The sequence below is a fragment of the Berghia stephanieae genome, chromosome 14 (assembly GCF_034508935.2).
Source record: "Berghia stephanieae isolate SIO BIC M18660-M18661 chromosome 14, UCSD_Bste_1.3, whole genome shotgun sequence".
NCBI classification, from domain to species: domain Eukaryota; kingdom Metazoa; phylum Mollusca; class Gastropoda; order Nudibranchia; family Aeolidiidae; genus Berghia; species Berghia stephanieae.
The window spans coordinates 31,067,559-31,077,558 of record NC_088373.1 but is presented as its reverse complement, the minus strand read 5'-3'; the positions used below and the strand labels follow the sequence as shown (position 1 = coordinate 31,077,558).

At 37.3% G+C, this 10,000-nt stretch overlaps 1 protein-coding gene across 1 annotated transcript in view; it reads right to left on the bottom strand.

Moving 5' to 3' along the window:
• LOC144959577 (uncharacterized) overlaps positions 1-10,000 on the bottom strand; it is a 173,005-nt gene that overhangs the window by 36,297 nt on the left and 126,708 nt on the right. The window contains exons 40-44 of the mRNA XM_078892197.1: positions 9,271-9,404; positions 7,132-7,350; positions 6,243-6,353; positions 4,482-4,622; positions 1,981-2,117 (exon numbers count right to left, since the gene is read on the bottom strand). Coding sequence (XP_078748323.1) covers positions 1,981-2,117; positions 4,482-4,622; positions 6,243-6,353; positions 7,132-7,350; positions 9,271-9,404 — 742 coding nt within the window. The remainder of the gene's footprint in view (positions 1-1,980; positions 2,118-4,481; positions 4,623-6,242; positions 6,354-7,131; positions 7,351-9,270; positions 9,405-10,000) is intronic.

Below are 10,000 nucleotides of genomic sequence, written 5' to 3'. Positions count from 1 at the left end.
AAGAAAAAATCAATTCCAGCAAAATGAAAAGAAATGATATGTGACCAAGCGTCTCAAAACGGTATTATGTCGGGATGGTCCAGATGCTAAAAAGTCAAATTATAGTTAAACTGGTTTAAAATATGAAACTTTGGTATTTAGCACAGTAAAATATGATATTCCTTCTCTATAAAGCATATAAACTCAACTGAAACATGATCTTTCTGGCTACAAATTCCATTTTCAGCATCTTAATCATCCCGACTTAATACCGTTTTGAGACGAGGGGATCACATATAAAAGGAACAAAATAGCCTTCAACAGTCATGACGCATGGTAACTTAGTAACTGGTTCTAAACTATCGGAACAATGGTGGAGCCTTCAACAATCATGACGCATGGTAACTTAGTAACTGGTTCTAAACTATCGGAACAATGGCGGAGCCTTCACCAATCATGATGCATGGTAACTTAGTAACTGGTTCTAAACTATCGGAACAATGGTGGAGCCTTCAACAATCATGACGCATGGTAACTTAGTAACTGGTTCTAAACTATCGGAACAATGGCGGAGCCTTCAACAATCATGATGCATGGTAACTTAGTAACTGGTTCTAAACTATCGGAACAATGGTGGAGCCTTCAACAGTCATGACGCATGGTAACTTAGTAACTGGTTCTAAACTATCGGAACAATGGTGGAGCCTTCAACAGTCATGACGCATGGTAACTTAGTAACTGGTTCTAAACTATCGGAACAATGGTGGAGCCTTCAACAATCATGACACATGGTAACATAGTAACTGGTTCTAAACTATCGGAACAATGGCGGAGCCTTCAACAGTCATGACGCATGGTAACTTAGTAACTGGTTCTAAACTATCGGAATAATGGCGGACGCCCTTATGAAATATTTCTCCAACGAGCATAAAAGTGTATCCAAAGGAGAAAAACATTTTAAATATCATGATCGTGTTTTGACTTTTATACATTCTTATCACATGACATATGAAAAGTTCTAGCCAACATGAAGAATAAAAAGAACCCATTTTCTTTGTTTAGAATCAGGCTGCTCGTCGTTGCTGGGCGACGTGACATCAGACTAGTGAATCCAATTGAGGTCACTCAGCTCTTTGTTATTGTTTTTACCAAGCCATTTTTATAAGTAGTTCTAACTAAATTGTATTAATCAGACTATAAACGTTTAAGGTTACTACTACTACTACTACTACTACTACTACTACTACTACTACTACTACTACTACTACTACTACTACTACTACTACTACTACTACTACTACTACTACTACTACTACTACTACTACTACTACTACTACTGCTACTACTACTACTACTACTACTACTACCGCTACTACCGCTACTACCGCTACTACCGCTACTACTACTACTGCTACTACTGCTGCTACTGCTGCTACTGCTGCTACTGCTGCTACTACTGCTACTACTGCTACTGCTGCTACTGCTGCTACTGCTGCTACTGCTGCTACTGCTGCTACTGCTGCTACTGCTGCTACTACTACTACTACTACTACTACTACTACTACTACTGCTACTGCTACTGCTACTACTACTACTACTACTACTACTACTAATAATAATAATAATGATAATAATAATACTACTACCACTACTACTACTACTACTACTACTACTACTACTACTACTACTACTACTACTACTACTACAACCAATACTACTACTACTACTACTACTACTACTACTACTACTACTACTACTACTACTACTACTACTACTACTACTACTACTACTACTACCACCACCACCACAACAACACTATACATTTTATAAACCTGATCATGTTTTGACTTTTACACATTCTGATCACAAGACATATGAAAAGTTCTAGCCAGCATGAAGAATAAAAAGTATCAATTTTCTTTGTTTAGAACCACGATGGTCGCCGTTGCTGGGCAACGTGACATCAGACTATTGAATCCAATGAAGACATAAGAGACTTACGGTACAATTGACACCGTAGTAGCCCGTGACGCATTCACAGAAATATCCCCTGTACAAATCTATACATTTGCTGTAGCCAGGATTACAAGGGTTGGATCCAAACTGGCAAATGTCAACACCGTCCAAACACGTGTCACCTAGAAAAACAAGGGGGGGGGGGGGGGGATATGTGAAGGGAGATAATCAATCAAATAAAAATTCATGACATAAGATAAATAGTATTCCACCTTTTGTTGTTTCTGTTTTTAAGGGTTTTACGGCGCTTGCAACACATTAAGGTCATATCAGCGCCAGTAAAAAGGAAGAAAATGGGATAGTAAAAAGTTCTAGAATTACAATTAAAGCACCCAAGAGTAAGTAAGACAAAGGGGAACTGGGAACAAATAGGGATCAGATGTAGATTCCAAGAGCATATCATCAATAGATGATCAATTAGTTTGAGATCACCTATAAGTCCAATCCAGACAAAAGCACAAAACAACAAAGAGGAATAAACTCAGATGCTTACATCATACATTCAAAATAACAAATATAATGATACATAACAGAGAGATGATTTACAAGGAAAAAAATATCGTCTCCCAAAACAATAACCATACATTTGACTGTTTCCCTTCCAGCCATGACTCCGGCCAGGGCCAGGACAAAACCAAGTAATTTCATTCCAAGACAAAGACAGAAAGCATGTTGGAAAACAGATATAAGGGGATAGAAGACACAGCAAGTACCTCCCTGCCTACTATGGGAGGTCAGGAACCTCACCCAGCATCAAAGCCTTATGACCCACTGAACGGGAGTTTATCCCAGTTTCTAGAGCGTGAAATGGACAATCGCTATACTTGCTACCCTTTGCAAAGTCCTACTTTCCATCAGATTTTACAGACCTAGCTACCCAATCACTGCTGGCTGGACAAGGGGAGGGAAGAGGAGGATCAGGCAAAACAAAAAAATCTGGACTTCACCCAGTATCAATATCGATCTTTTTGTGTTTGAAGCGAGTGCTCTACCAACTGAGCTACGAGACCCCTACAGATAAAATAGATTAAGCCTTTACTGCCAGGATCAGGATCCAGTTTACTCATTCTGGTGTTATGTTAGGGTTGAATCAATCCTATGTCTGAACGTGAATTCAAAGCTTTTAATGACCAGAAATATAAAATGTTGTTTTGTTGATTTGTAATAAATGATTGCGTTCTTCCTCCTCCTCCTCCTCCTCCTCAATAAAAGAAATAAAATTAATCAGCCTCCTGGATTTACCTATAAATTCATTTTTCCCCATATCAACAAATTGTACTACTACTTACTACTACTGCTGCTGCTACTACTACTATTACTACTACTTATAATAACAATAATAATGATAATAATAATAATAATAATAATAATAATAATAATAATAATAATAATAATAATAATAATAATAATAATAATGATAATAATAATAATAATAATAATAATAATAATAATAATAATAATAATAATAATAATAATAATAATAATAATAATGATAATGGTGATAATAATGATAATGGTGATAATAATAATAATAATAATAATAATAATAAGAAGAAGAAGAAGAAGAAGAAGAAGAAGAAGAAGAAGAAGAAGAAGAAGAAGAAGAAGAAGAAGAAGAAGAAGAAGAAGAAGAAGAAGAAGAAGAAGAAGAAGAAGATGAAGAAGATGATGAAGAAGAAGAAGAAGAAGAAGAAGAAGAAGAAGAAGAAGAAGAAGAAGAAGAAGAAGAAGAAGAAGAAGAAGAAGAAGAAGAAGAAGAAGAAGAAGAAGAAGAAGAAGAAGAAGAAGAAGAAGAAGAAGAATTATAATGGTGATAATAATAATAATGCAGGGTGGCCAACTTTTCAGAAACTGAATTAGGGAAAATTTTTGGTTACCGCACAATAATGTTAAGAGTGAAGTAATAAACAGCCTAATACTAATTTAATACTTTACAAAGAATAAAAATGAAAACAGACATTAAGTTGACATACCTGTAAACATTGGAAGTGAAAGGGGTAACTTTTGACATATGTATCCTCTATCCAAGCTTAGGAGGTGCATTATGCCCTCTATTGAATTTGGTGCAGAAGTCACAGCCTCTATTCTATTAATAAATATGACTTGACAATTTAAAACTAAAAAACTACACACACATTGAGACCACAGCATCACTACAATACTTTTTACACTATGTACACGATAACAGGCTTTGTTTACTGCTATTATTTGCTTTCTGAACGCAAGCTATCCATGGTGGATCTCTTGCATTTTTGCAAGAACTTGTCAGTCAATTTACGATGGGTTTTTTTTCGGGAAAAAAAACGCAGTTTCGGGACATTGGGAACGGTGGATCCATTTAGGGAATTTCCCAAAATAATCGGGAAGGTTGGCCACTCTGATAATGTAAAATCATCTAAATATTTAATTAATAAATTCATCATTTAATAGGTTGAATTAAAAGTTAATAATATATATAATCTGCTATCATTCATCAAATCCCTTACCGTACGTATCTGACGGACATTGACAAGTGAATCCGACGCCATTAGCTGGAGGTGGATTTGTATCCGAGCACAGACCACCGTTCTGACAGGGGTTCGGGTCACAGTCGTCTATGTTGTTTTGACATTTGCTTCCTTCATAACCTGAGAGAAACAAACACGCACATACAAAAATCAAAAGAATAACAAAGAGAAAATAATAATAATAATAATAATAATAAATGGCATTTATATAGCGCATTACCCCGTTGTCACAGGCTCTAAGCGCTTTACAGTGATATAAAACAAAACATATTACAGTGAGACAAGTGTGAAGGAAACGTGATACGAATTCAATTTAACAACAACAAAATATGAAAATAATATTGCAACATTATGACGTAAAAAGATAAAACTTTAAGCGAGATTTGAACGTTGTCAACGAATCCGAGCATCTCACGTGTGACGGGAGAGAGTTCCAAAAATGGGGGGCTGAAAATTGACAAGACTGTTCACCTATTTTACGCAATGGCTTAGGTTTGACAAGGATTGATTGGTCATTGCATGACCTCAAGTTTCTATTGGGGACATATATGTTTAGAAGGTCTTTAATATAGGAGGGACTGTTCGTGCTCAGGGATTTGTAGACAACAGTACAAATCTTATAGGCAACTCTTCTTTCCACAGGAAGCCAATGTAACTCACGGAGAAGGAGAGTTGCTGACGGGTATTTTTTGTTATTGCGTACAATGAGCCTGGTTGCGTTAAAATAAGAAGTGAATGACTTGACTTCAAGCCCTTCCACTGAATGAACGGTCGACAGACTATTCAGCCTGGGCTGCTTTGATTATTGTTGAGCTGACAAATTTCCAATCCCGTCATTCTTTTCTTAATAATTGAGCTTTTATATAGCGCAATATCCACTAAACGTGTTCAAATCGCTTTACAAGGGGTCCCTGACCAACAGCAACATTTAACATTTAGGACAGGCAACGCCTGTTTGGCCATGTTACAATTTTTTCGGAGAGACAACGCTGTTTACAGTCAGGTACTCATTTTACACCTGAGTACGGTGAGAGAATGTGAGTAAAGAGCCCTCTCTAAGGACTGAACTATGCGCTGAGAGAGGCTCGAACCCAGGACCTTCAGATCCAAAAGCAAGTGTCACTAGACCACATAGCCGCAGATCTTGAGTTGACTTTAATTGTTTGCCAACATGACTAAGGTCACATCTCTTAGTGTTGTAACTATTGATGTTCTTGGTCGACCTCTTTGCCTTTTTGTTCTTGTGATTGAAATAGTGAATCATCGCTTCATTGCTCAGGGTGTTAATTAACATCTTGTCTTAAAATGTGGATGAAAAGTCGTAGCCTGTTTGGTTGGATTGTGAGAGATAGCGGTGTTTCTTTGGTTTTGCAGTATAGAAGTGAATAGCTAATGATAAAAACCCTTCTATGTAGCTTACCATCCAAATGTGTGTGCTCAAAGAATTTTACACCGTTTCCTAAGAAAACAACTTATGACATTTGGACAAGATGATGATGCCTGTAAAATACTATTACAATTGGGTTTTTTTTTCTAAAGAGACAATACTGTTACCAGCCAAGTACTCATTTTACACCTGAGTACAATGAGTGAAAATAAATAAAGAGCCTTTTCTAGGGACTCAATTTTACCCTGCCTGGAGTAGGAGTCGAACCAGGGACCTACAGGTTAAGGAGAGAGTTAAAGATCTATTTTTAAAGCAATTTTCCTATAGAATTCCTGTATATTCATTGATCTTACCATTTTTACAATAACATCCAAAGGTATTGTTGACAGAGTAACAGATTCCATCATTGAGACAAGGGTTGGGATCGCATGAGTCTGTCACCACCTGGATACAACTGCCACTGCCTGGTGAATCAAACAAGGAATATGGTATGTGATAACTTGTGTTATGACAGTGCAGGGAATGATGTGCCTTTTTGTGTTGTGTGTTTGTGTTTACTATCTCGATTGAGGTTGTTGTGAGTTGTTCTCAGTTTTCATGGTGTTCCGTTTTTGTGAATTGTGACGTCATGTCTTTTCTCTGCCTATATAAGCAACAGTCACCTTTTACTCCCTCTCTTTTTCATATTGGAATTCTTTTTAGAAGCATTGTTTATGAATCACCCTAAACCTAGGTATGTGTACTTAGTAAATCGCATAACCACCCACTCCGGTGGCGACTACCAACTCATGTGGAGATACATGCCTATGTGCATATAATTTATTTATTTCTCATCGTGAATGAGATGTAAAAATATATTCACGACAACAGCTTGGTGTGAGATTTAAGTAATCCATGACTTTCAGTGAATAGAAGCTATAATGTCACAATGGATTTGACCTCATTTTGAATACTATCTTAGATTTATCTATGGGACAGCATAGATCAGTCGTACGGTCTTTGCTTCGTACCCGAAATATATCGAGTCCAATCACAAACCGCTGGGCCGTGTGGCCTTCATTCGGCAAATCATCTCGCCCTAGCTCAATTTGCAACGCTGCACTGCGGCTAATGCCTGAGTTATTCAAGTATATATATATATATATATATATATATATATATATATATATATATATATATATATATATATATATATATATATAAAACGGACTATAACCAAAAAAGACATCCAAGCTGACTCACCATCACTGACAAATCCGTCCTGGCAATAACACAACAGCTGTCCAGTCTGGTAGTTGTCAATACAAGTAGCAAACGGCTGGCAGGTGTCAACCTTACAACGGTCCACTCGTTCCTCACAGAATGTCCCGCGGAACCCATCAGGACACACACAGGTCACCGATCCCCCTGGACCGTCTAGGCAATCTGCGTTGTTTTTACAAGGGTTGGCCTGGCATCCGTCTGGGGAAATAATCATTTATCGTTATTTATTATTATTGTTTGTTGTTTGCTGAAGTAGGGTTTTGAGCCCGAAACGTTCCATGTTTGGTATTTTGTTCTTTTGTTTTTTTTTCAAGCTGCTATATTCATTTTTTTTTTCTCTTTCTTACTTTTTGCAGTCGCGGCTATTTGGTCTAGTGGTATGACACTCGCTTTCGGATAGGAAGGTCCTGGGTTCGAGCCTCGCGCTCGGCGCATAGGTGAGTGCTTGGAAAAGGCTCTTTACTCACATTCTCTCACCGTACTCAGGTGTAAAATGAGTACCTGGCCGTTAACAGCGTTGTCTTTGTCCGAAAAATTGTAATATCGCCTGACAGGCGTCATGTCCCGTCCTACATGTTAAATGTTGCTGTTGACCAGGGACCCATTGTAAAGCGCTTTGAGCACATTTAGTGGATATTGCGCTATATAAAAGCTCAATTATTATTAATTATTATTATTATTTTTTGTTGTTGTTCGCTGAAGAAGAGTTTTGAGCCCGAAACGTTCCGTGTTTGGTATTTATTTTATTATTATTTTTTTTTTGGAAGCTTTTATATTCATTTATTTTTCTTTCTTACTTTTTACAGTCCACAGTTTCCAGCAAGTTTGTATCACTTCCATAACTTTCTATGAGTTTAACTGATGATGGTTAGTGGAATAAAAGTAACTCACACAAGATAATGTATATTAAATAACTTCAGGAATTTTTGATATCGTCTATTACAATCCATGGGTGCCAGCAGGAAGAAGTGCTGAAACCTGAAACTAAAATCTGGACATTTTGCCAAACTTGAAAATGTTCCTACTGAAAATGCGGCCTCAACTTTACTCTTATTTCATCACCGCTTTTATATTATTATTAAATGATTACACAGCAAACACATTGACACAATGAGGAAATTAATTTGATTTTAAAACACACTTAAATATCCAATACACAGTGAAATACTCACAGTGCAGTTGCCTCTCTCTAGGGGAGCCTAAGAACAGACAGAGACAGAGTACCAGAGGTACACTGAAACCGGAGTTATGTGACTCCCAGATATCGCGAAACCGGAATTCCGGCATGACCGGAAAACTAGCACCCATACCAGACAGGTTACATTTAGAATGAATGCTGTCATTGGTATAATACAAATTAGAGAACATGTTATTCATACCTGGATACCTCTGTATAGGGAATGAGATTAGTGAAAGAGTAGCATCCCTTGATTGGACGTCACCGGGGGAGAAATTATTAGAGAGAGAACGTCAATATGGTTTTTCGCATGCGTCTGTCGTCCTCGCTTCCGGTGAAAGGGGCATGAGAAAGCGAGGACGAGAGAGACGCATGCGCAAAACCATGTTGACGCTCTCTCTGTAAGGTGACGTCCAATCAAGGGACGCTACTCTTCCGCTAATCTCATTCCCTATAGAGCTTTTAGACTTGGTGTAGTCTCCTTCACTCCTCCACATCTATTAATGATTGGACCAATTCTTATAACTGTACTTGTTTCCTAGGATGTTACTTATCTCCAATTCTGCTTTGAATTTATTCAAATTTTTTTTTCATCTTCATTTTTTTTGGGGGGTACCTATAATGCATGAAACAATACTAACTAAACATGTATGCTTATTTAACAGAGGCTTTGGTATAAATTTATATGTCAGTGTCTCAAATTGGTATTATGTTGGGTGAACTAGATACGAAAAATTGAATCTATTGTCAAAATTAATTACAATTGGGATTCATTTTTATGCTTTATCAAAGGGAATGAATTTGGTTTCTCATACTGCAAAAATCTGAAATATCAAATCTTGATAGATTTAAATCTAAATTCACAATTCAGCGTGTGTGTTTCATTCCGATGTAATATCGTTCAGAGGCAATGGGTGACATAATTTGAAATATCTACTTACCGACAGACGTCTCACAAGCATCACCGGTATAACCATCTTTACATTTACATCTTCTGCGTATATTTCCAAAGGCCTCACATTCTGCTCCATTCTCACAAGGGTAAGCTGTGCAGGGGTCTCTCAGACGTGTACATCTGGTTGATTGTTGACGAGGGTGGGACATTGGGGGAGGATTTACAACAGAATGGAAACTTGTTACAGGTTTGTTTTTTTCCTTTCATTACGATATGCTACTATGTGGTCTAGTCGTATGACACTCGCTTTCGGATTGGAAGGTCCTGGGTTCGAGCTTCGCTCGACACATAGTTCAGTCCTTCGTAAAGGCTCTTTATTCACATTCTCTCACCGTACTCAAGTGTAAAATGAGTACCTGGCCATACAGGGCATTGTCTCTGTCCGAAAAAAACTGTAATATCGCCTAACAGGCGTCATGTCTCGTCCTAAATGTTAAATGTTGCTGTTGGACAGGGACCCCTTGTAAAGCGATTTGGGCACATTTAGTGGATATTGCGCTATATAAAGCTCAATTTTAGAATGAATGTTTTGTCTGAGGAAATCGTCATGATGAAGTTGGCAAAAGTATGAGAGTGGTAGCCGTTGGATAACGTGGATGATTCCTGTTGACATCAAACGGTTGTTTGGTGGGTTATCTATATAGTCCTTCATGGAATGTCTAGGCAATAATAATAATAATATAATAATAATAATAATAATAATAATAATAATAATA